This window comes from Physeter macrocephalus, chromosome 10 (genome assembly GCF_002837175.3).
Source record: "Physeter macrocephalus isolate SW-GA chromosome 10, ASM283717v5, whole genome shotgun sequence".
Taxonomy (NCBI): Eukaryota; Metazoa; Chordata; class Mammalia; order Artiodactyla; family Physeteridae; genus Physeter; species Physeter macrocephalus.
Genome location: NC_041223.1, coordinates 16,283,293 through 16,309,754, shown reverse-complemented (window position 1 = coordinate 16,309,754; position 26,462 = coordinate 16,283,293). Strand labels below are relative to the sequence as shown.

Here is a 26,462-nt window from a genome sequence, read left to right as displayed (position 1 = left end):
GGGCCCGTGAGCCATGGCCGCTGAGCCTGCGCGTCCGGAGCCTGTGCTCCGCAACGGGAGAGGTCATAACAGTGAGAGGCCTGCGTACGGCAAAACAAAAAAAAAAAAAAAAAAAAAATTTTTTTTATCTGAAAGAGGGAAGAAAATCTATCATCTTCAATTTATAGATTAATAAGCTCACTAGAACAGTCCTGAGAGCCCAGGTGGCCTAGCTTCCAGTGGAGTGTTGTTCCCTCGCGTCTCCAGCGATCCGCTGAGTGTTGAACTTAATGCGGGGTTGATCCTCAACCTTGTCACAGTAAATCACTGGGAAACTTTAAAAACTACCAGTGCCCAAGTGGCTGCCCAGACTAAGTAAATCAGAAACTCAGGTGTCCCGGAAGATACCAGAATCAGTAATTTTTAAAAGTGCTCAGGCAATTCCCAAGTGCAACAAAGGTGAGATGTACCGATTTAATAAATCTGCCTCTCTAAACGTGATATACGTTATTTTCATGTACAACAGTGTTCTGATACATTACCACTATTTTCACTTTGTAGATATATGTAAATATATACACACAGAGACATACCTATGTACACATACAGTGTATACTAATTCAAAAGTAATGGAATGAAAATGTTTACACTCTTTTAGGTGAGGAAACTCTCTCCCAATCAGAGTGCCGGTCTAATGACGAAATCAGACCTTCTGGCGACTTGATTCCGCTCCCGAACATTCTTCCGCGGCCGAGAGGCCTAGACCTCCGCAGCTCTCGGAGCCTTCCGGGTCCAGCCCCGCCCTCTCCCCACCCCCGCTCCGCCCCTCCAATCTCCTCCCCTCCGAAAGGCCCCGCCCCTCGGGCCAGCTCGGCCCTCGCCTCCCAGCCGCCCCCCACCCCCCGCAACGCCCGCCGCCCGCCGCCGGCCTGTCCAAGATGGAGGGCGCTCCGCGGGCGCCGCTCGCCCTACGGCTGCTCATCGTCGCGGCCCTGCCAGTCACCGGGTGGCTGACGACGGGCACCTTTGAGCCGCCGCTGTTGCCCCGATCCCCGAAGGTAGGGCACGGCGGACGCGGCTCTGCCGGGATCCTCGGGAGAAGCCGGGACCGGGGACGTGGGACTGCGGCGTCTCCATCGACGCCTCCCACCTCCGGCGGGCAGGCCGTGGGCTGGGGGCCGGGCCCCCAAAGCGGGAGTGGGGAGAAGCAGCCCAGGAAATGGAGGCGGCAGGGGATGGGGGAGGCGAGAGCGCAAAAGAGGCTCTTCAGTGTGAGGTTCAGCGCAGCGCAGCGAAACCGATTGTTGCGGCAGTCCAGGCAGTTGCAGTCCTGATGGGGGTGTGCCGTCGAAAGTAGCGGATCACTAGTGATCTCAGCCTTTTGTAATGGCGCCTTCAGAGCCGGGCTCTGGGGCGAGGCAGTGTTGAAGTGCTGGGGAAACGTGGAAGTTGCTCAGCTGAGAGCGAGCGCGAGCGTTTCCAGGCCACCTGTCTGCCCCGGCCGGCGGCGGGAAGGAATGCCTTCCCCCGGCGCGCAGGGCTGCGGGTGCACGCCAGCCGGGTCGCTGGGCCGGAGAGAGAGGGAGGCTGCAGGCCAACGCTGACCCCGACGTCGTCCCTTTGGCGGGAGTTGTTAGAGGAGTGGATCTTCCAGCGCGGTGGAACCAGCCGCACCAGCATCCCCTGGGAACCTGGCAGAAACGCGCTAATCAGAAGCTCTAGGGTAGGGACCCAGCAGTCTGTTGCAGCAAGTCCTCCAGGTGATTCCGAGGTCGGCTAAAGTTTGGGGAACACTGCACGCTTGTCCTGAAGGGTGGCTGGTTCTTATTGCTTTGGCCGGGTGGAATTAACCAGTATTTGCCTTTCATTAATTCAACGTGTGGTAGGGAAACGTTTGAAGACTTTAAAGTGCGATTTTCCCAGAATGAAAAGAAACGACATAGGTGCGCATCAAGACTTGAATGCTGAAAATTCAGGGGTGAATGACACCATAAATGTCACTTTTTTACCTTCAGCGTTTGAGAGTTACGACGTTACCCTTCCTGGGTAGAATAATAGCATAGCTTAGTTTCAGTTCTCTTGGGACATTCCAAGAAGCCACAGCATCCCAAGCTCTAAGAACCACTTATATCTGAAGTATGTGGACCACAGTTGCAGCTGTTCAAAAATATGGATGTGAGATCAAGAGACCAAATAAAAATGAAATAATTCCTAGAGTTCTGGAAATAGAGACATTGTTTTTCCCTTTCCAGATTTTAAAGATTCATCATAGTTATTTATGAACCCGAAAGACATTTGAGTCTGTTCCTATAATATGAAAAAAAATGCATTTAGACTGCAAGCTGAAAATACACCACACCGTGGGGCTCTTAGTGAGTTCATCATTTCAGTTCTCCTTATGACTTCTCTCTACTTTTGTAAAGTCCAGATCTACACTCAGAATTTCATAGGTTAAATGAATGGTGATTCATTTAATGAACTTCTAATGAACTAGAAGGAGAATCTCATTCCTTGGAAAGGTGTATATGGGAAACTGAGGCCTCTTGATCTAAGTTTTTCAAAGTTTTATTGTGAAAAATTTCAAATGTACAGAACATTTGAAAGAATTTTACAGTGGTCATGCATATTTGATAGGAGCTGTCCAGTTGACCTTTGTGCAGTGATTGTGTATGTCTGCTCTCTCCATTACAGTAGCCACTAGACTACTGTGGTTACTGAGTATTTGAAATGTGGCCAGTGTGATTGAGGAACTGAGTTTTTAAAATGTTATTTAGTTTTAATTAACTTAAATGTAAATAGCCACATGTGGTTAGTGGATACCATATCGAATAATGCCAACTTAGACTACCATTTATGTTTTACTATACTTGCTTTATCACACATCTGTTCATTTGTTCATCTTTGTATCCAGCCTGACCTAACTGTAAGAAAACTGGTTGAAGTCAGAAAAATTCTCCTTGTATCTCTTCAGTGACTCAGATTTATTGTGTTATAAGCATTTTTCTGTTGTTTTTTTAAAAATAAATTTATTTATTTATTTTTGGCTGCCTTGGGTCTTCGTTGCTGAGCGCGGGCTTTCTCTTGTTGCAGTGAGCGGGGGCTACTCTTCGTTGCGGTGCGCGGGCTTCGCATTGCAGTGGCTTCTCTTGTTGCGGAGCAAGGGCTCTAGGAGCGCGGGATTCAGTAGTTGTGGCACGCAGGGTCAGTAGTTGTGGCTCTCAGGCTCTAGAGTGCAGGCTCAGTAGTTGTGGTGCACGGGCTTAGTTGCTCCGCAGCCTGTGGGATCTTCCCAGACCAGGGGTCGAACCCGTGTCCCCTGCATTGGCAGGCGGATTCGTAACCACTGCGACACCAGGGAAGTCCCGCGTTTTATGTTTTGTTTACGTATGTAGTTGTCAGAAGTTGAGGTTACACAGATTGTGAAATTAAAAAAAAATTGGGAAAAAAATTGTTACAAAGATTGTGAAATAAAAAAAAAATTACAGTACATTCTTCTAATATTAAAATGACTTGTCACCAAAGAGAGGGAGGCATCCAGAGGACACTTATTTTCTTATATGTGTAAGTATTCCATGTATTTCCCTCAGACTTATTTTAAACCAGGTATCTATTACCTTTGTCCTTAGGAAGCCATTTTGTTCCAGATGGGCATTTGTGAGTGAAGGAATTAGAGGAGAATTGAAAATGAGTGGGGAGAAACTTCGGTTCTGCCTCTCACTTTCTAAGCATACACTGCCCTGGCTGACAAGCCTGAACTTCCAGTTCAGTCAGAGGCTCTCAGGAAGAACGAGAAATAGGCTGACTCTGAACTTTGGGTCAGGAGGCAGTAAGGGATGAGAGTTTCCCCTGATATGAAATCATTCAAGAGGATCAAAAGGAATTTAATTGAAGTTAGTTTTCTGGAAAATATAGTGTGCTATACAGTCTGTTAATTGTCTTTTACAAACCACATATTTCTACTGGGCAAATGATGTTATGTAAGTGCAATAAATTACTCACAATATAGTGTATGTTCTCTACTGAAAGGCAGAAGCTATAAAAAGGTTTCTCAGGACACCGTGAGTGGAGGGTTATCTCTGGGCTATTAGAAGAACACTAGTCTACAGCTTTCAAACAGATCCTCTAGTTTGAAAAGAGGAATGAATTCTTGGCTGGAATTTGGGCATAAAACAATACAGCCACCAACCTGATGATTTATTGACTGTTAGTTTGTTCTAGAGATGAGTTTATTTGTTCTAGCCCACGCTTAGTTCTAGATAAGGGTGGGCCAGGAGAAAGCCAGGCTGGATCTGAGGAATCACTAGTCCTAAAGCTTCCTGGGCTCCTATGGGAGTTGGGAAGTGTACCAAAGTCATCCTGAATAAATGGTATGAATTTACATGTTAGAATCCTGTTCCTCAGGTTGTCCCAGGAGTCAAGCCAATCTCATAAAATCACTCAGTCTTAGTCTGTCATTTGTTAGAAATATATAAAGTATTGGAGTTGCTCACAGTGCCAAGAAATCCACTTGTATATTGGTTTGATGTTTAGAATAATTTTTGTCTTTTCAAAATTAAGAATACCCTCACAAAAAAAGTATTTAAGAGGAGTCTTGTTTTCATTCTACGATAACAATGTCTGTCTGTGAATACATTTAGGAAAGAATTTGATTTACAGATAACAAATTATAGTTCCTGTGACCCTGATTACTTAGAATAGTGCTTTCTTGTCTGTAGTAAGCATGTCATGAATAAACTTAAATATTTGAGTAGAGTGCTTTTGAGCATACCTTGAGAGGCACTGAAACTGATTGTGCACTGAAAGTCCTTGTCCATGGGCACTAGGGGACACATGTAAGAAGGGTTAGAGCAACTTTGTATATGAAAACAATAGAATTGGAAACATTTCAAATGTCCACTGATAGGGAACGGTTAAGTAAATCGGTAACAATTTGATGGCATATTACACAATGCTGTAAATAAATGTCTACAGCTGCATACATAACAATTTTAAATGAAAGAAGTTCCAGAAGAATACATGATAATATTATTCCACTCATGTAAAGTTCAGGAACAGATAAAACTAAACAATATGTTGTTTAGAGAGAGATAACACAGGTAGTTAAACTATAAAGAAAAGCAAGAAATGTTAACATAGAAGACAGTACAGGGATTCCTTCTGAGGGGCATGAGGGGAATGTGACAGAAAAGGTCATGCAGGGGACTTCTAAGGTGTGGATGACATTCTAGTTTTTAACCTAGGTAGTAAGTATGTGAGTGTTAATCTTTTCTTTTAAACTATATTTGCATTTTATATGCTCAGATATGTGATATATTTCATAATTAAGTGGAAAAGTATATAGTTTATAAAAAATTGGAATTGTGAAGGGTATTTAGAAGGCTGTAAGGATGAAATTGATGAGTTTTTAAAAGTGTTCTTTTAATGTTGCCATAAGTGATCATACAATAAGTATAACTGAGGGGAGAAGAAAAAGAACTGAGTTATTCTCAGTTTGTGAAACGCATACCTGCCCAATTTGTATATTTGTTTTTCAGGACAGCATCAGAATTAATGTAACTACCCTGAAAGATGATGGGGAGGTATCTAAAGAACAGGTTTGTCTCTTTTGGTTATGTTTTTATTATATCATTTAGCTAAGTATCATGCAGCCTATTTTATTTTTTTATCTATATATCCAATTTAGTTAGATAATGTATTTTTGACATGAAGAGTTTGTCATCATTTGTAAACCATTGGAATTAATGTATATGCTGCTTTATTTTAAGGTTGTTCTTAACATAACCTATGAGAGTGGACAGGTATATGTAAATGACTTCCCTGTAAATAGTGGTGTAACCCGAATAAGCTGTCAGACTTTGATAGGTAAGTACTGCTAAATTACTTCCGTAATTGTTCTGTTTTTAATAATACTAAATTAGTGAAACACAATTCTTTGATGTTATATATTTCCATTTCAAATTAATACTACACGTCATTACTAGAGTATATAATAACACTTGTGTGTATTCTTTTCCTACTTTATATTGGTTATTTCTGGCATATTCACATTTTCTCTGTCATGAGCTTGACATTGCTTGGAACTTCATGTCTGGTAGGTTGATAACAATGTAAGAATGTGCCTGGAGGTAGTAAATGGAGATTTACAAGCAAGAGACGAAAATCTTCAGAGGAGTGCTTATCACAGTTGTAAAACATAAAGAGAAAAGTGAATTGTCTTTCTGATTCTTCCACCTTTATGTCCATATAATGTTTTCCTTTTTATTTAAAAAATTTTTTTTGTTTTCCTTTTTAACCTTTTAAAATCTTGAGTTGTTTAAAGACAAGCAAATATGTTACATTGGAATGTGCCATTATTTGAATGAAATAAAGGATATGAAAAATTTGTATAGTATTCCTATTACCTGTTTTAATATATGCATTTGAGGCAGTAAATGTTTCTCTGAGCAGTTGTATCCTATACTTAATTCATTATATATCTTTATTATCATTCCATTCGTGGTGTTTTCTAATTATTTACTGTGATATTTCCTTATCCTGTGGGTCATTTTGAAGTATATTGCTTAATTATCAAACATTTGGGGATTTTTTTTTTTTTTTTTTTTTTTTTACTGATTCCACCTCTATCATCAGAGACATAATCTGTATAATTTTAACCCTTTGAAGTTAGAGACTTGCTGTGTGGCTTAGCAGATGGTCAGTTTTAGTAAATGTTGCTTTCTGTGTGTACTGGAAAGAAAGTTAATTATGTGATTAGTTGGATATGATGTTCTATATATGTCAGGTCAAAGTTGTTAATCGTGTTCAATCTTTTATGAAATTACTGATTTTTTTGTTTATTTCTTTGCTTGCCCTATCAATTACTGAGAATGGTATGTTAAATCTCCACTATGTATATTTGTCTGTTCTTTCAGTTTTGTCAATTTTTGCTTGATATATTGTGACACAATATTACTAAATCCATACATATTTAGAGCTGTTATGTCTTCCTGGTGAATCCACTCATTTAGCATTATAGTATGTCCTTATTTATCTCTAGTGATGTTCTTGCCTTAAAATCAGCTTTATCTGTATTATTTTACCAGTAACTGCTTTTTGGCCAGGCATGGGGGAGGGACGTGGATTGCTTTGTGGTATCTTTCCATTTTCTTTGAGTCTTCCTGGGTCCTTATAATTGAGGCGAATGTCTTACAAGCAGCATATACTTGTGGTTTCTTTCTTTTTTTTAATCCAGGCTGTCCATCTGTCTTTAGTTGGAATTTTAATTTATTTACGTTAATGTAATAACTGATATATTTGGATTTAGATCTTCTCTCTTAATTATTTGTTTCCTATTTGTGTCTCACCTGTTCTGTTTCTTTTTCTTCTCCTTTTTTGCCCTCTTCTGGGTTATTTACTTTTTGTTTCATCATTCCCCTCTATCTTGTTGGTTTTTGTATTATTTTACTATTCTTTTAATGGATACCCTTGAGATCAGTAAACTAGTACTTTTATCATTTCCCAACCAATGTAGGTCCCTTAGAACATGTAAAGTCCATTGATTCCCTTTATGCTTTTTTAAATTTTATTTTTATTTTTTTGGCTGCGCCGCGTGGCTTGCAGGATCTTAGTTCCCCGACCAGGGATTGAACCCAGGCCACAGCAGTGAAAGCACTGAATCCTAACCACTGGACCGCCAGGGAATTCCCCGCTTTTTGCTTTTGTGTTGCCATCGTCATGCATTTTAACTCTTTGGGTTCTTTAACACTAAGCAACATAATTATACTTAATGGTTTTCTGTAGTCCAGTATTCATTTATGTTCACCCTCATGGTTACCCTTTCCATTGCTCTTCACTCCTTCCTGAATATCAGTGTTCCCCTCTGGGGTTATTTTCCCTCTGCCTAAAGAATTCCCCTTAGTATTTTTTTAGTGCAGATTTGAGTGTCTGTTTGTGTGTTTATATTTTTACATGTTTTCTAGTGGTTCTCAGTAAGAGAGTTGGTGTACCACAAGCTAATCCATCATAGCTAGGAAAAGAAGTGCCATTACTGGCTTGAATAATATTCCACTGATGCTGTATTTATTAGGAATTTGACATGGAGTGCAATCTGGCTGCTTTATTTGTTATAGTCATCTTTCTAGTCATCCCAGTTGCACAGAGTTTATTTCCTTGAAAGCAGAAGTAAAAGCCTACTTTATCCGTTACAAGAATCTTTAAAACATTAAATGCAGCTACAACAAAAAGTCTTCTATCCTTAATTCTTTAAAAAAAATTTCTTCTTTGTAGATATATTAGTTATACTGCTGTGTAACAATTTAACCCCCAACTTAGTAGTCTTTGTCAGTATTATCTCCTAGTTCTTGCAGGTCAAGAATCTGAGCTTGGCTTATCTGGGTTCTCTGGCTCTGCCATGACTGGCAAGGCCTGCTTCCTAGCTCACTCACATGGTTGTCGACAGGATGTAGTTGCTTGTGAACTGTTGGACTGAGGCCTCCGTTCTTCACAAGATGTTAGCTGGAGGCCTCCCTCATTTCCATGCCACATGGCCTCTCTGTAGAGTATCTCACAACATGGCAGCTGGCTTTCTCAGTGAGAGTACGAGAGAGTGTCAGGGAGAGAGTACCGCAAGACACAAGTCACAGTCTTTTATAATCTAATCACACAAGTGACGTTCCAGCACTTTTGCTGTATTCTGTTTGTTAGAAACAAGTTACTAGGTCCAGCCCACACTCAGCAGGAGACAGTTACACAGGGGCGTGAATGTCAGAAGGTAAGGGTCATTGAGAGCCATTTTGGAAAGCTGTCTACCTCAGTAGGGAAAGTCAGAATATGGAGGGCTTTTGTTGTTATTAGTTTTATTCTACAACAGCAGTACCAGCTTTGGAGTCTGAAGAGTCCCTGCTTTGATGTATTTATACGACTGCATTTTCTCATGCATTGAATCTGTGTCCTAGTGCACTGGCCTTTGGGCATACAACTAGGCTGACGAGGAGCCCACTGTTCCATGAGGGAGGCTGCTGGGTAAATAGTGAAAACACTGACATGGACCACGAGAGAAGGGAAGTTTTCCAGTCAGGAGCCTCAGAGGATGTGAGGGAAGTTAGGCAGACTTGAGAGAGGGCACGCTGTAACGAGCCTGAAGAAGGAGGACCAGGCAGAGAACCACCAAAGAGGTCACGGGGGTGCTGCTGAAGGCGTTTGCACAAGGAGACTGTATAATCAAAACCATGTCATGGCAAGACTAATCTGTTGCTGTTGTGTGAATGGTTTGAAGTGGGGAGGGATTACAGAAGGGGAGAATAGGTAAGTACTGTAATAGTAAGTAGCTAATGAACTAGACATTGGGTGGGGAGGTAGGTGGAGATGGAAAGGACAGATATAAGTGATACTTTGGAATGGTCCAAAGGAAGCAACTGACTGGATACAGAGGATGAGGGTGAAGAAATCTAAGGTAACCTAGTAATTCCTGTCCTTGGTACGTTGGAGAAGGGTGGGTTTATTAACAGAAACAGAGAAGTCAAGGAAGAACAGGTTCGTCAACTTAGATTGAGACCAAGGGTTAGGCCCCTTGTTTCTCAATAAAAATATCTGTACCTGTTTAAAAAATTACAAATGTTAGTCTCTACACCCCAGAGATTTTGATTTATTAAGATTAGAGTGAGGCTCTGGCATCTATACTGTTCCCAGGTGATTCTGATGCATAGTTAGGATTTAGAACCACTAGACCAGGTGTCTGAACATTATTGACAATTTATGATAGGATATTCACTTTAAATTATGTATTTATAATTCTGGGTGGAATCACGGATTCACAAAGGCTATAGAACAATAAACTTGATGCATTCTCTCAAAGAACTCAGCCTAGTTGAGGAGACAGGTTTCTAAACTAAGAGCTACACTGCGAGAAAGTTAGTGCTTAAAAAAAGAAGGCATGAACTCAGCATTGTAGGGATATGGTATCTAGAACTACCCAAGTAGGAGTTTATTTAAAATGTATGGAGTTTATTAAAAATGTATGGGAGGAGAGTGAATAATGGAGAAGAGCATTCTATAACATTTTTTAAAAATTTATTTATTTTATTTATTTATTTTTGGCTGTGTTGGGTCTTCATTGCTACGCGCGGGCTTTTCTCTAGTTGCGGCGAGCAGGGGCGCCTCTTCGTTGCGGTGCGCGGGCTTCGCACTGCGGTGGCTTCTCTTGTTGCAGAGCATGGGCTCTAGGCGCCCGGGCTTCAGGAGTTGTGGCTCGTGGGCTCTGGAGCACAGGCTCAGTAGTTGTGGCGCACAGGCTCAGTTGCTCCACAGCATGTGGGATCTTCCCGGACCGGGACACGAACCCGTGTCCCCTGCATTGGCAGGCGGATTCTTAACCACTGCGCCACCAGGGAAGCCCATGGAGAACGTTCTAGATCAAGGGAACAGCTCTACAAAGGCACAGCATCACTTTAAACAGCTGGATATGGATGCAGAATATCCATCTGGGTTCCTTTTTGGCAAGTAATTCTCAGACAATAACATTTGAGGAACAAAAGCAAAATGCTTCTTTTGCGGCAGTTTCGTTGGTTTCTACTGATTTATCTTTTTCTATCTTTTTCACTTTCTTGGCTTTATAAGCCCGCTGCAACTGCCACACCCCGTCTCCGCCAGGGTGGGGCGGGCTTTCTCAGCTAGAGAGGAGCAGGGCCGGTAGCTGATCCTACCCCAATCGTCCATTAGTGGAGAGTCAGTCATTAAGGGCTCTCCCACCCTCTTCCCCATTCCTGACCTCTCCAACAGTAACGAGTCGCTTACTGGAGACAGGATTGAGAAAAAGCCTCAAGTGTCCTTTCAAGTGTCCTTTCTGCTTGGGCCCCTTCTATCACTGGATTTTGTGAACGAATGAATGGATGGATGAACATGCTCACTTTGCTAACACATGGGATTGTCAGTGTCTTCCGGCCTGCTTCGTAAATAGTTAACGCCTTGTCGGTTCGTCATTGACAAGCTATATAAAAGACTAGGAAGGGTGTGGCTAGTGTGGAGTTCGGTACAAGATCTAAAGGCCATCAGGCATTTTCCCCTTTTCAAATGAGTGTAAGTATTGTAAGGATTTGTCAAGTTGTCTTTGTTTTCATAGATCTGAAACATCAATATGAGGTCAGAGAGGAAGAAAGGCAAAGATACTGGTGTACAACTGTCTCGTTCCATGTAAATGTCATCAAAATAATCAAATTCAGTAACTGATTTGGTGGCAATTTTTGTTCAAAGCTGTCACTACTTTTTTTTTTTATAGTGAAGAATGAAAATCTGGAAAATTTGGAGGAAAAAGTATATTCTGGAATTGTCAGTGTAAGGATTTTAGTTCATGAGTGGCCTATGACATCTGGTTCCAGTTTGCAACTAATTGTCGTTCAAGAAGAGGTAGTAGAGATTGACGGAAAACAAGTAAGATAGTTTGCTTACTAATTGAGAATTAAATTACAAAGATTTGTGCTCAGTGCTGTGCATGTGTTCAGTTATTTTATTATTTATTTCTGACTTAATAAGGAAAAAAGTTACGTTAGTGTTGCGTGTATCCAATCACTCAGAAGTTTTTACTTGTTTAGCATTTGAAGTCTTAATTTGAAAAAAGATCATATTCATACATGTTTATATCACTTTAAAATATTGTAAATATCATTAAACAGAGCAAGTAAGTGAAGAGATTGAATTTGGTTTGTAGCTCTGCTGCCATTTCCTCTGGCTAAGTCTCTCTTAAGTCAACGAAATGGAACTGAGAGCGAGCCTCTAATAGTGAGCACACAGGAGTGTGATGAAAGTTGCAAATTAAATACCCTAAAGTGGGGGGGAAAGAAAGAGGAATTGTGTGTGACTAGGACAAGGTTTTTAGTTTCAGAAATCGGGGAGGAAAATTCAGTTTTAGTTTCTTACCAGGTTGTGCCATTATTTAAAATAAAGAGTAATTGCTTATGTTTTCTCAATAGGCTCAACAGAAGGACGTTACTGAAATAGATATTTTAGTTAAGAATCAGGGAATACTCAGACATTCAAGCTACACCCTGCCTTTGGAAGAAAGCATGCTGTACTCGATCTCCCGAGACAGTGACATTTTAGTTACCCTGCCCAACCTCTCCAAGAAAGGTACTTTAAAGGACCATTATTTAAAGTGTTAAGGAAATTATTTCTTTAGTTGGTAACTTTTTAATCATAATTAATATGTTTCGAAGTAAGCTTCTCTTAAAAATGCTTTTTAACATGTATTGCTTTATATATCCATTTGAGACTTTGCAGAATGTGATCAATGCTGATTACAGAGTGACATTTTGCTGTAATCATCTATCTACTCTTACTCTGGGTAATCATCACAAAATACATAATAAGAATGTCGTTTTTTTTTTTTTTTTTTTTTTTTTTTTTACTGATTCCACCTCTGTCATCAGAGACATAATCTGTATAATTTTAACCCTTTGAAGTTAGAGACTTGCTGTGTGGCTTAGCAGATGGTCAGTTTTAGTAAATGTTTCTTTCTGTGTGTACTGGAAAGAAAGTTAATTATGTGATTAGTTGGATATGATGTTCTATATATGTCAGGTCAAAGTTGTTAATCGTGTTCAATCTTTTATGAAATTACTGATTTTTTTGTTTATTTCTTTGCTTGCCCTATCAATTACTGAGAATGGTATGTTAAATCTCCACTATGTATATTTGTCTGTTCTTTCAGTTTTGTCAATTTTTGCTTGATATATTGTGACACAATATTACTAAATCCATACATATTTAGAGCTGTTATGTCTTCCTGGTGAATCCACTCATTTAGCATTATAGTATGTCCTTATTTATCTCTAGTGATGTTCTTGCCTTAAAATCAGCTTTATCTGTATTATTTTACCAGTAACTGCTTTTTGGCCAGGCATGGGGGAGGGACGTGGATTGCTTTGTGGTATCTTTCCATTTTCTTTGAGTCTTCCTGGGTCCTTATAATTGAGGCGAATGTCTTACAAGCAGCATATACTTGTGGTTTCTTTCTTTTTTTTAATCCAGGCTGTCCATCTGTCTTTAGTTGGAATTTTAATTTATTTACGTTAATGTAATAACTGATATATTTGGATTTAGATCTTCTCTCTTAATTATTTGTTTCCTATTTGTGTCTCACCTGTTCTGTTTCTTTTTCTTCTCCTTTTTTGCCCTCTTCTGGGTTATTTACTTTTTGTTTCATCATTCCCCTCTATCTTGTTGGTTTTTGTATTATTTTACTATTCTTTTAATGGATACCCTTGAGATCAGTAAACTAGTACTTTTATCATTTCCCAACCAATGTAGGTCCCTTAGAACATGTAAAGTCCATTGATTCCCTTTATGCTTTTTTAAATTTTATTTTTATTTTTTTGGCTGCGCCGCGTGGCTTGCAGGATCTTAGTTCCCCGACCAGGGATTGAACCCAGGCCACAGCAGTGAAAGCACTGAATCCTAACCACTGGACCGCCAGGGAATTCCCCGCTTTTTGCTTTTGTGTTGCCATCGTCATGCATTTTAACTCTTTGGGTTCTTTAACACTAAGCAACATAATTATACTTAATGGTTTTCTGTAGTCCAGTATTCATTTATGTTCACCCTCATGGTTACCCTTTCCATTGCTCTTCACTCCTTCCTGAATATCAGTGTTCCCCTCTGGGGTTATTTTCCCTCTGCCTAAAGAATTCCCCTTAGTATTTTTTTAGTGCAGATTTGAGTGTCTGTTTGTGTGTTTATATTTTTACATGTTTTCTAGTGGTTCTCAGTAAGAGAGTTGGTGTACCACAAGCTAATCCATCATAGCTAGGAAAAGAAGTGCCATTACTGGCTTGAATAATATTCCACTGATGCTGTATTTATTAGGAATTTGACATGGAGTGCAATCTGGCTGCTTTATTTGTTATAGTCATCTTTCTAGTCATCCCAGTTGCACAGAGTTTATTTCCTTGAAAGCAGAAGTAAAAGCCTACTTTATCCGTTACAAGAATCTTTAAAACATTAAATGCAGCTACAACAAAAAGTCTTCTATCCTTAATTCTTTAAAAAAAATTTCTTCTTTGTAGATATATTAGTTATACTGCTGTGTAACAATTTAACCCCCAACTTAGTAGTCTTTGTCAGTATTATCTCCTAGTTCTTGCAGGTCAAGAATCTGAGCTTGGCTTATCTGGGTTCTCTGGCTCTGCCATGACTGGCAAGGCCTGCTTCCTAGCTCACTCACATGGTTGTCGACAGGATGTAGTTGCTTGTGAACTGTTGGACTGAGGCCTCCGTTCTTCACAAGATGTTAGCTGGAGGCCTCCCTCATTTCCATGCCACATGGCCTCTCTGTAGAGTATCTCACAACATGGCAGCTGGCTTTCTCAGTGAGAGTACGAGAGAGTGTCAGGGAGAGAGTACCGCAAGACACAAGTCACAGTCTTTTATAATCTAATCACACAAGTGACGTTCCAGCACTTTTGCTGTATTCTGTTTGTTAGAAACAAGTTACTAGGTCCAGCCCACACTCAGCAGGAGACAGTTACACAGGGGCGTGAATGTCAGAAGGTAAGGGTCATTGAGAGCCATTTTGGAAAGCTGTCTACCTCAGTAGGGAAAGTCAGAATATGGAGGGCTTTTGTTGTTATTAGTTTTATTCTACAACAGCAGTACCAGCTTTGGAGTCTGAAGAGTCCCTGCTTTGATGTATTTATACGACTGCATTTTCTCATGCATTGAATCTGTGTCCTAGTGCACTGGCCTTTGGGCATACAACTAGGCTGACGAGGAGCCCACTGTTCCATGAGGGAGGCTGCTGGGTAAATAGTGAAAACACTGACATGGACCACGAGAGAAGGGAAGTTTTCCAGTCAGGAGCCTCAGAGGATGTGAGGGAAGTTAGGCAGACTTGAGAGAGGGCACGCTGTAACGAGCCTGAAGAAGGAGGACCAGGCAGAGAACCACCAAAGAGGTCACGGGGGTGCTGCTGAAGGCGTTTGCACAAGGAGACTGTATAATCAAAACCATGTCATGGCAAGACTAATCTGTTGCTGTTGTGTGAATGGTTTGAAGTGGGGAGGGATTACAGAAGGGGAGAATAGGTAAGTACTGTAATAGTAAGTAGCTAATGAACTAGACATTGGGTGGGGAGGTAGGTGGAGATGGAAAGGACAAATATAAGTGATACTTTGGAATGGTCCAAAGGAAGCAACTGACTGGATACAGAGGATGAGGGTGAAGAAATCTAAGGTAACCTAGTAATTCCTGTCCTTGGTACGTTGGAGAAGGGTGGGTTTATTAACAGAAACAGAGAAGTCAAGGAAGAACAGGTTCGTCAACTTAGATTGAGACCAAGGGTTAGGCCCCTTGTTTCTCAATAAAAATATCTGTACCTGTTTAAAAAATTACAAATGTTAGTCTCTACACCCCAGAGATTTTGATTTATTAAGATTAGAGTGAGGCTCTGGCATCTATACTGTTCCCAGGTGATTCTGATGCATAGTTAGGATTTAGAACCACTAGACCAGGTGTCTGAACATTATTGACAATTTATGATAGGATATTCACTTTAAATTATGTATTTATAATTCTGGGTGGAATCACGGATTCACAAAGGCTATAGAACAATAAACTTGATGCATTCTCTCAAAGAACTCAGCCTAGTTGAGGAGACAGGTTTCTAAACTAAGAGCTACACTGCGAGAAAGTTAGTGCTTAAAAAAAGAAGGCATGAACTCAGCATTGTAGGGATATGGTATCTAGAACTACCCAAGTAGGAGTTTATTTAAAATGTATGGAGTTTATTAAAAATGTATGGGAGGAGAGTGAATAATGGAGAAGAGCATTCTATAACATTTTTTAAAAATTTATTTATTTTATTTATTTATTTTTGGCTGTGTTGGGTCTTCATTGCTACGCGCGGGCTTTTCTCTAGTTGCGGCGAGCAGGGGCGCCTCTTCGTTGCGGTGCGCGGGCTTCGCACTGCGGTGGCTTCTCTTGTTGCAGAGCATGGGCTCTAGGCGCCCGGGCTTCAGGAGTTGTGGCTCGTGGGCTCTGGAGCACAGGCTCAGTAGTTGTGGCGCACAGGCTCAGTTGCTCCACAGCATGTGGGATCTTCCCGGACCGGGACACGAACCCGTGTCCCCTGCATTGGCAGGCGGATTCTTAACCACTGCGCCACCAGGGAAGCCCATGGAGAACGTTCTAGATCAAGGGAACAGCTCTACAAAGGCACAGCATCACTTTAAACAGCTGGATATGGATGCAGAATATCCATCTGGGTTCCTTTTTGGCAAGTAATTCTCAGACAATAACGTTTGAGGAACAAAAGCAAAATGCTTCTTTTGCGGCAGTTTCGTTGGTTTCTACTGATTTATCTTTTTCTATCTTTTTCACTTTCTTGGCTTTATAAGCCCGCTGCAACTGCCACACCCCGTCTCCGCCAGGGTGGGGCGGGCTTTCTCAGCTAGAGAGGAGCAGGGCCGGTAGCTGATCCTACCCCAATCGTCCATTAGTGGAGAGTCAGTCATTAAGGGCTCTCCCACCCTCTTCCCCATTCCTGACCTCTCCAACAGTAACGAGTCGCTTACTGGAGACAGGATTGAGAAAAAGCCTCAAGTGTCCTTTCTGCTTGGGCCCCTTCTATCACTGGATTTTGTGAACGAATGAATGGATGGATGAACATGCTCACTTTGCTAACACATGGGATTGTCAGTGTCTTCCGGCCTGCTTCGTAAATAGTTAACGCCTTGTCGGTTCGTCATTGACAAGCTATATAAAAGACTAGGAAGGGTGTGGCTAGTGTGGAGTTCGGTACAAGATCTAAAGGCCATCAGGCATTTTCCCCTTTTCAAATGAGTGTAAGTATTGTAAGGATTTGTCAAGTTGTCTTTGTTTTCATAGATCTGAAACATCAATATGAGGTCAGAGAGGAAGAAAGGCAAAGATACTGGTGTACAACTGTCTCGTTCCATGTAAATGTCATCAAAATAATCAAATTCAGTAACTGATTTGGTGGCAATTTTTGTTCAAAGCTGTCACTACTTTTTTTTTTTATAGTGAAGAATGAAAATCTGGAAAATTTGGAGGAAAAAGTATATTCTGGAATTGTCAGTGTAAGGATTTTAGTTCATGAGTGGCCTATGACATCTGGTTCCAGTTTGCAACTAATTGTCGTTCAAGAAGAGGTAGTAGAGATTGACGGAAAACAAGTAAGATAGTTTGCTTACTAATTGAGAATTAAATTACAAAGATTTGTGCTCAGTGCTGTGCATGTGTTCAGTTATTTTATTATTTATTTCTGACTTAATAAGGAAAAAAGTTACGTTAGTGTTGCGTGTATCCAATCACTCAGAAGTTTTTACTTGTTTAGCATTTGAAGTCTTAATTTGAAAAAAGATCATATTCATACATGTTTATATCACTTTAAAATATTGTAAATATCATTAAACAGAGCAAGTAAGTGAAGAGATTGAATTTGGTTTGTAGCTCTGCTGCCATTTCCTCTGGCTAAGTCTCTCTTAAGTCAACGAAATGGAACTGAGAGCGAGCCTCTAATAGTGAGCACACAGGAGTGTGATGAAAGTTGCAAATTAAATACCCTAAAGTGGGGGGGAAAGAAAGAGGAATTGTGTGTGACTAGGACAAGGTTTTTAGTTTCAGAAATCGGGGAGGAAAATTCAGTTTTAGTTTCTTACCAGGTTGTGCCATTATTTAAAATAAAGAGTAATTGCTTATATTTTCTCAATAGGCTCAACAGAAGGACGTTACTGAAATAGATATTTTAGTTAAGAATCAGGGAATACTCAGACATTCAAGCTACACCCTGCCTTTGGAAGAAAGCATGCTGTACTCGATCTCCCGAGACAGTGACATTTTAGTTACCCTGCCCAACCTCTCCAAGAAAGGTACTTTAAAGGACCATTATTTAAAGTGTTAAGGAAATTATTTCTTTAGTTGGTAACTTTTTAATCATAATTAATATGTTTCGAAGTAAGCTTCTCTTAAAAATGCTTTTTAACATGTATTGCTTTATATATCCATTTGAGACTTTGCAGAATGTGATCAATGCTGATTACAGAGTGACATTTTGCTGTAATCATCTATCTACTCTTACTCTGGGTAATCATCACAAAATACATAATAAGAATGTCGTTCAGGCTTCCCTGGTGGCGCAGTGGTTGCGCGTCCGCCTGCCGATGCAGGGGAACCGGGTTCGCGCCCCGGTCCGGGAGGATCCCACATGCCGCGGAGCGGCTGGGCCCGTGAGCCATGGCCGCTGAGCCTGCGCGTCCGGAGCCTGTGCTCCGCAACGGGAGAGGCCACGGCAGAGGGAGGCCCGCAAAAAAAAAAGAATGTCGTTCATTTAAGTTCATTTAGAGGAGGAAGTATCCATTTTTTCCCACTGAAACACAGAACTTTAAAAAATTTGACTTTCTGTGTGACAGAATCGTAACTGCTGTAGCTCCCTTTTAACTCTCTAAATTTGGGGTTCCTTTCTGGCATTTAAAGCTAAACAATCAAATGTTTGTTTTTCTCCCATGGAAAAATGTATGTTCTTGCTATCTGAAATGTTATTGGTGTAGTAGTCTTAGGACTAGTGGGAGAGACATCAGCATATGCCTGGCATTTTGGTGACCTGGCTCTTCCTCCTCAGGGGAAAGTGTTAGTTCATTGCAGACCACCAGCCAGTATCTTATCAGGAATGTGGAAACCACTGTAAATGAAGACGCTTTACCTGGCAAATTACCTGAAACTCCTCTCAGAGCAGAGCCTCCATCTTCGTATAAGGTAAATCAGGCGTTTGGGGTTCTCTTTATATGTACTACAAGCATTTATGGTTATGGTAAAGAAAATAAATATCAGCATTTAAGATGACGTGGAAACCATGAGGATTGGATCCATGGGATATTGTTAATAATGAACTCATCACTGTTTTAATGTGATATTTTTAGGTATTCCTGTCTTCCTTTTCAAGTTTCACTTAGTAATGTAGTCAGATAATGATGATTAAGGCATTAGATTTCATTTTGTTCGGGATCTTCCGTTTCAGAGTCTTTCTCATGTCCCCATGTGTCTGTCTGTTCTGTGACTTCTAACACAAACACACACGCACGGTCCCCTCAGGACCGTGCGCAGTGACTAAGCACACTTGGTTAATTAAGAGTGTGCTCTCTGGCATCAGACTGCCTAGGTTTGAATCCTGCTTCTGTCACTCACTAGCTGTATCATCTTGGACAGGTTCCTAGCCTCTCTAACCTTTTCCTTTATCTGTACAGCAAAGGGGTGCCTTTCTCGTCAGGTTGTTGTGAGGACTGAAATAAGATGGGTGCAGACGTAAATACGCACTGGCGCCTGTTGAGGCCTTGTATAGCCTTAGTGACACTATGCTGCCGGCTGGGAATATGTTCTGGGTTCAGAGACGGTGCCCTGGAATCTCTCTCTGTGTCAGCTAGGCCCCTCACTCGGAATAATTTACATTTAAATGAGCAGGGTCTGTGGTTAGTCAAAATGGATTCCAGAGATGATTCTTTGAAGAGGTTCTCACTGAAGGTTAGGGCTGCTTACGTGGGGTCGCTGGAGAAATCCAGGTCACTTTGTGCTGCCCGAACTCTGGCGCCCTCACTGTCTGCCCCATCTCCTTCAGGGCAAGGAAGCCCAAGAACAGACTCTTCAAAGCCCATATGCCGTCAAAGCACACCTGAGTTTCTTCTGTCACTGTTTAAGTACAGAAATAGGTTTTGTGCACAGTGAATGCCCCGTCTGGTTCAAAAGCGACTGGTATGTTTGTCTCTCTCTCCTTCTCTTGTCCTCCAAATATTGGAAACACATAGTGGACGGGTCCATTTTATGTAAGTGGACTAGCCTTCTTCTTGTCAATTAGCAATTATTTTCACTTGGTTTACAGTTCGACAGCAGTGTAAATCATTGTAAAGTATAGCAACATTTCTGTGCCTGTTTTGCATAATTTTTAAAATTGTAAATAACTTTGAGGTACATTTGAAAGTAAAATGCACCCACTTAAAATGTACAGTTAGATAAGTTTTGACAAGTGTAAACACCCATGTAACCACCACCACAGTCAAGGTATATAATGTTATCATCACCCAAAACTAGAACATAATTTTTAAAGTTTCTTAGAGCTCAAATGAAACTTGCATATCTAATCAACCCCTTTTTTTTTTTTTTTTAAAGGTGATGTGTCAGTGGATGGAAAAGTTCAGAAAAGATCTGTGCAGGTTCTGGTGTAGTGTTTTCCCAGTATTCTTTATGTTTTTGAATGTCATGGTGGTTGGAATTATAGGAGCAGTTATAGTAATAACCATCTTAAAGGTGCTTTTCCCAGTTTGTGAATACAAGTGAGTATTTCTTATTTTGGATCAATTTTAGTATTTTTAATGATTAAAAAGTAGTTGTATTTACTGTATTTCAGAGTGGAAAATATAAACATTAGGAAGGATAAGAGAAGTGGGAGGGAAAATAACATCTTTTTTTCCTAGCCCATCTTTCAACTTTAGCAAAATTAAAAGACATTTATTAGATACCTATTATGGTCAAGACACTTGTCTTGGGAATTCATATGTGGATAGGACAAACTCTGCTGTGTAAGAACTTAGTTTATTAGAGAGAGAAAGGAAACAAATCTCTATAATGGAAAACGGCAAGGTGTATAATAAGAAAGAAATGAAACAAGAGGGCTTCACTATTTTCAACCCCAAAGTATCGATTTAAAATGAAGTAAATTTTTGAAGACTAACAGGATATTCACGGCAGCACTGCTTGTAACAAAAAGCAAAAGCAAAAGAGGAAGCCTCTGAACTGTTTATAGGTGGAGTTTGATAGCTAATGGTTCACACATGCAGTGGGATTCTGTGCAGCTTATAAAAGGAAGAAGTCCAAGATGTATTAGATGGGGGAAAAAGTTGTCTAATGGTATCATCCAATTTGGGTAAAAGAAAAGTACGTGTATATGTATATAAATGCACAGGAGATTTCCAGAATGACAAGGGAGATGTTATGTCTAATAAGTGAGAATGAGACCAGGAGTGGAGAGACCTTCACTTTTTCCCCTTCTGTACAGCTTGATTTTCTTTTTTTAACTGTAAGAAATTATTTTATAAATTTAAAAATGAATTTATTGTTGGCGTTTTTACAAGTTAAATAACTAGTCATTTTAGTCGTCTTACTAGAAGTAAATCTCAATAGAGATGACATTTTTTTTTTTTTAATTTTTATTTATTTTATTTTTGGCTGCGCTGGGTCTTCCTTGCTGCACGCGACCTTTTCTCTGGTCGCGGCGAGCGGGGGCCACTCCTCATTGCGGTGCGCAGGCTTCTCGTTGCAGTGGCTTCTCTTGTTGCGGAGCACGGGCTCTAGGCGCGCGGTCTTCAGTAGTTGTGGCACATGGGCTCAGTAGTTGTGGCTCGTGGGCTTAGTTGCTCTGCGGCATGTGGGATCTTCCCGGACCAGGGATCGAACCCATGTCCCCTGCGTTGGCAGGCGGATTCTTAACCACTGTGCCACCAGGGAAGCCTGATGACCACAACTTTTGGCTTAGCTAAATTACATTGGACCATGTGGAGAAGACCATAGGATTTATTTATTTTTAAAAAGACCCAATTTAAACATTTGCTTTTTTTCCACTTGCTTGTCAAGAGGTCTTCAAAATTTCCATTTCTTCATGTGTAACACTGAACTAATGCCTCCCTTAAAGGATTGTTAGAGGTCAAAGTCATAATACAAGCAGAGCAACTGAGAGTAAAGAAATATTAGTGCCCCTCCCACCTTTTAGTTTGTGTTTCCCCTGGAGAATTCCCATTTCCCATTTCTTTCTGATAATGAAAACTCTATAACTTAATAGTTTCTTCCTTTTCCCTTTGACTGCCAGGAAGCTCCGAACTTTTTTTTGATCTTTATTATGCAAATCTACATAGAAAACAGTGTTGTAAATTTTTTAATTGTTCTTTTACCAAATGTTTTATTTATCAGGGGCTCCTCTGTGTGAAAAAATGCAATGTAAAATTAAAAACCGAATTTTCAATATACTTTATCATTGGCAATTGTACTGAGGATTCTTTCTGGTAGTAGAAATTTTATCAATACAGGAAGTTAAAAGTACCTTTTCACTTCCCTGTTCTTTAATTCTTTTATTTAGAGGTAGTAATTGTTAACTGTTTGGGTATGCATTTTTATCCAAATTCTGTGTATTGACGTAATTGTATACTAGATACTTATAATGGTTTATCAATCTAGACTCTCAACTGTCCCACAAATTGTATTCCTCACTTGTAACAGAGGTTCCCAAACTTTCTTGGTTCATAGCACTCAGTGTGCCAGGAATTTCTTCTTGGTGCCCTTACCTAGGCCAGAAAAAGCATTGAAAGAAAAAATATTTTTTATTTCTTAACTTACTAGTGGGATTGTGTACCTACAGGGCACTACACAATACTCATATCTTAGAATCAGATTGGACACTGCCACCCTCATTTCCCATTCAACATTAGTTTTTTGTACTGTATTTGCTTTTTATCACAATAACTGCCCCAAATCCAGCTTTGCAAAGATGAGACTTCATTGAAAAAAGAATGTGTAGTACAATCTAATGTTAAAATCGTGAACTACCCTCAAGCTAGTATTACACATGAAGTCTTGAATTTTATTTTTTAACTTTTTATTTTATATTGGAGTGTGGCCGATTAACAACGTTGTGGTAGTTTCAGGTGCACAGCAAAGTGACTCAGCCATACATATACAGGTATCCATTCTCCCCCAGACTCCCCTCCCATCCAGGCTGCCACATAGCATTGAGCAGAGCTCCCTGTGCTATACAGTAGGTCCTTGTTGGTTATTCTTTTTAAATAGAGCCGTGAGTACATGTCCATCCCAAACTCGCCTTCCCTCCACCCTTCCCCCCCGGTAACCATAAGTTCATTCTCTAAGTCTGTGAGTCCGTTTCTGTTTTGTAAATACATTCATTTGTATCATTTCTTTTTAGATTCTGCATACAAGTGATATCATACGGTATTTCTCTTTCTCTGTCTGAAGAAGTCTTGAAATTTTTAAATATTCTGTAGCACCTCTGTGAGCCATGCCAGGGGTCTCAGTGCAGTTTGGTAACCATGGGCTTAAGATCTTTTCCTATCAATACATATATGGACTTACTCTTTTTATGGCTGCATAGTGTTTCACATATGGGTATGCCATAATATAACCATTCCTCCATTAGACATTTAGGTAATTTCCAATTTCATGTTACTTCCAATAATGCTCTAGTGTATATTCTTAAATGTTCATATATCTCTTTGCACATGTATATTTATGTAGGATAGAGTCCTAAAAGGTGAAATTACTGGGTCAGAGTATATGTATTTAGTATCTTCTCAACACCTGATAGCAGTCTTTTTTGCTTTTTATACTGTGGACAAAAATCTCATTTTAATTTCCATTTTCTTCTTACTACTACCTTTACTAGTCTAGGTCTAGCTAAGTCTAGCATCTTTGTGATGCTTAGCTGTGTAATTTCTCCTGTGACATGCCTATTTAGAACCCTTGCCCATTTTTCAGTTGTGTTGCCTTTTGTAATCATTAACATGTAGGACTCCTTTGTCTGTTATACATACATAATATGTATTGCAGATATATGTATATTTTTAAATCCCAGACTATGATTTGTCTTTTGCTTTTATTTATGGTATTCCGCGTCATACAGAAATTGTAAATTTGGGGTTAGGGCAATTCATGTTTTCCCTTTATGGCTTCTAGGATTTAATTTTTTCTCAAATATACCTTTCCCATCTTAAAACTACATTGTTTTCTTAAAACTTAGTTTTTACCCTCACTTTTGTGTATTGTTTGAGCTAGTTGATTTTGCTTCCCAGAGAGGCCATTGTTCTATTGCCCGTTGACTTGGAATATTACCTTATTATGAACTAAATTCCCATGTACATTAGTCTTGTTTCTGGACTCTCTTCCTCCAGTGATCTAGTCTATTCCTGTGCCAGTAGCATGGTTTTAATTTAATAAATAGTGTTTTAATAAATTCTCTGCTAGCTGGTTAGGGCAACTGTCTCTTCTCTGCATTGTTCTTTTTAAAAAAAATGTTACAGCTATTCTTGCAGTTTCTCCCTTGTGAACTTCAGAATCAGCTTGTTCAGGTCTATAAACAACTAACTTCTGTTTACATTCTGATTAGGGTGATACTGAGCTTGCAATACAGGGTTTTGGATCCAATCCAAAGATCTCCCTGGTCAGGTACTTTAGTAACAGAAGGAGAAATGCTGTCTAAAGATCTAAGGTTGCATTCCACTGGAGTACTGGTTAGAAAGACGCTTGGGCCTAGGCTTTTTGCCCAACTTGTGCAAATCTAGGACTCTGTCTGCCTTGGAGATCTGTAACTTATCTGTCATCTCCTACACTACCAGGTAAAGAACTTCCTCTTACTCCTTTCTGTTCCCTCAGTCAGTTTGGTTAAAGTGAACCTTGGACTTAGGATTTATATAACCATCATAAACGAAATAAAATGAAGCAAAATTACCTAACCTCAGGTATATATTTAATTATAACCTCGAAGTAACCCTATCTTACTTTAATTTTAATTTTTTATTTCAGAGGAATTCTTCAGTTGGAGAAAGTGAATGTTATGCCTGTGACAGCTCTCAACTTATATCCAGATGGTACTGAGAAAACAGCAGAAAACCCTGAAGATAAAACATGTGTTTAATACACCATCTCAAATCATGGACTCAGAATTAGTCTATTGGTTCAAATTTGCCACTCGAATATAATTTTAAATCGTTAGGAATCAGTTTGTACAGTAAAGAAATTGCTAAACTCCTAAAACTGCCTAAAACTTGACCTTTAAAGTGATAGTTAAAGTTCACCTTAATAATGGGGCTGGCTGTTCAGACGGTGAGTTGTTAAAGAAAATTTAAACGAAATGGAAGAGAAGATGTGAAGAAACTTTGAAACTACCAAAAAGAAAAAAAAAAAAGGCCAGACAAAATGCCACGTGCCAATACTTTTCAAGGTGCCTTTGTTAATGAAATTATATACACTTAATTGCTATAATATATAAGACTTTATGAAAAGCACTTTATGAAATTCTAATTTAAAAGCTCAAGAACTTAACACTTATTTTTTTATTGAGTACAATGTGCCTTAATATTAAGTATGTGACTCAGTATAAAATCACTGAAGTATATCATGATTTAATTGTATCCTGTACCAAGACTACTTACCTTGAACGAACCAGGATTTTAAAATAGTGACATGTTCTCACTCTAAAAATAAATTTTTTTGAAGAAAAAAGTACAGTCTTTTTGGAATAAAAACTTTGCCCATGTGAGAGTTACTTATATATAATAGCTGCTTTCACGTAACACTGGCTGAAACCAAGGCTCACATCAGTTAATGAGCCCATCAATGTCATGGAATTACAACGTGCCTTTGCTCTTGTGGTTCTAAATATCATCTTATTTACCCTACAACAGTGTTCAACGATCACCCAAACTGACGTATATTTTACAATGTGATCGAGGACATATAATACTAAAATTCTTCTTTTGATTGCATTTAAAACACATTATTCAAAAAAGAAATGACTGGTTTTTAAGACCAACCACCTTAGATTTTGGCTAAATAGAAGTATGTGTGGAGGAAAGATGAAGGTAGTAAAGGAGTGATGTTTCATTTTTTTTTTTTTAATATTTATTTTGGCTGTGTTGGGTCTTCGTTGCTGCGCGCAGGCTTTCTCTAGTTGCGGTCAGCGGGGGCTACTCTTCGTTGCGGGCTTCTTATTGTGGTGGCTTCTCTTGTTGCAGAGCACGGGCTCTAGGCATGCGGGCAGTAGTTGTGGCTCCCGGACTTAGTTGCTCCACGGCATGTGGGATCTTCCCGGACCAGGGCTCGAACCCATGTCCCCTGCACTGGCAGGCGGATTCTTTTTTTTTTTTTTTTTTTAATTAATTAACTTTATTGTTGGCTGCGTTGGGTCTTCGTTGCTGTGCGCGGGTTTTCTCTTGTTGCGGTGAGCGGGGGCTACTCTTCGTTGTGGTGCGCGGGCTTCTCGTTGCGGTGGCTTCTAGTTGGGGAGCACGGGCTCTAGGCACGCGGGCTTCAGTAGTTGTGGCTCGCGGACTCACGTGGGATCTTCGCGGACCAGGGCTCGAACCCAGGTCCCCTGCATTGGCAGGCGGATTCTTAACCACTGCGCCACCAGGGGAGTCCTGCCTAGCTGTTTTTAATAAGGAATAACAGCCCTGTAATGTGCTATCTCGATATTATAGACGAATAAATCATAGTATGCGGTTTACAATTTGATCCTCAAGTCACCCAGCTGGTAACACTTTAACGTCCTCCTCACTCTCTCAGTTGCTAGAAATCACCAGTTCTAACTTTAAATGATGACAGGGTCTTATGTCATCCATTAAGGAAAAACTTGGGGCTTCCCTGGTGGCGCAGTGGTTGAGAGCCCGCCTGCCGATGCAGGGGACACGGGTTCGTGCCCCGGTCTGGGGGGGTCCCACATGCCGCGGAGC

At 40.1% G+C, this 26,462-nt stretch overlaps 1 protein-coding gene across 1 annotated transcript; it reads left to right on the top strand.

Annotated features, from left to right (window-relative positions):
- The first annotated feature begins 844 nt into the window (after nt 1-844).
- On the top strand, nt 845-24,852 carry GINM1 (glycosylated integral membrane protein 1). Its single transcript, XM_007107917.4, has 8 exons — nt 845-1,037; nt 5,514-5,573; nt 5,745-5,841; nt 11,231-11,382; nt 11,922-12,078; nt 18,584-18,717; nt 20,122-20,285; nt 24,535-24,852. Exons 1-8 carry the CDS (start codon nt 918-920, stop codon nt 24,644-24,646), a joined length of 996 nt encoding a protein of 331 aa, XP_007107979.1. The 5' UTR covers nt 845-917; the 3' UTR covers nt 24,647-24,852.
- Nucleotides 24,853-26,462: the final 1,610 nt, after the last annotated feature.

What these genes read in the sequence shown, in the direction of transcription:
- GINM1 (XM_007107917.4), top strand. Translation starts at nt 918, where the DNA reads ATGGAGGGCGCTCCGCGGGCGCCGCTCGCCCTACGGCTGCTCATCGTC. An exon ending in GGGAGGTATCTAAAGAACAG is followed by an intron (nt 5,574 to 5,744) that starts GTTTGTCTCTTT and finishes CTTTATTTTAAG; the next exon opens with GTTGTTCTTAACATAACCTA. An exon ending in TAGAGATTGACGGAAAACAA is followed by an intron (nt 11,383 to 11,921) that starts GTAAGATAGTTT and finishes TTTTCTCAATAG; the next exon opens with GCTCAACAGAAGGACGTTAC.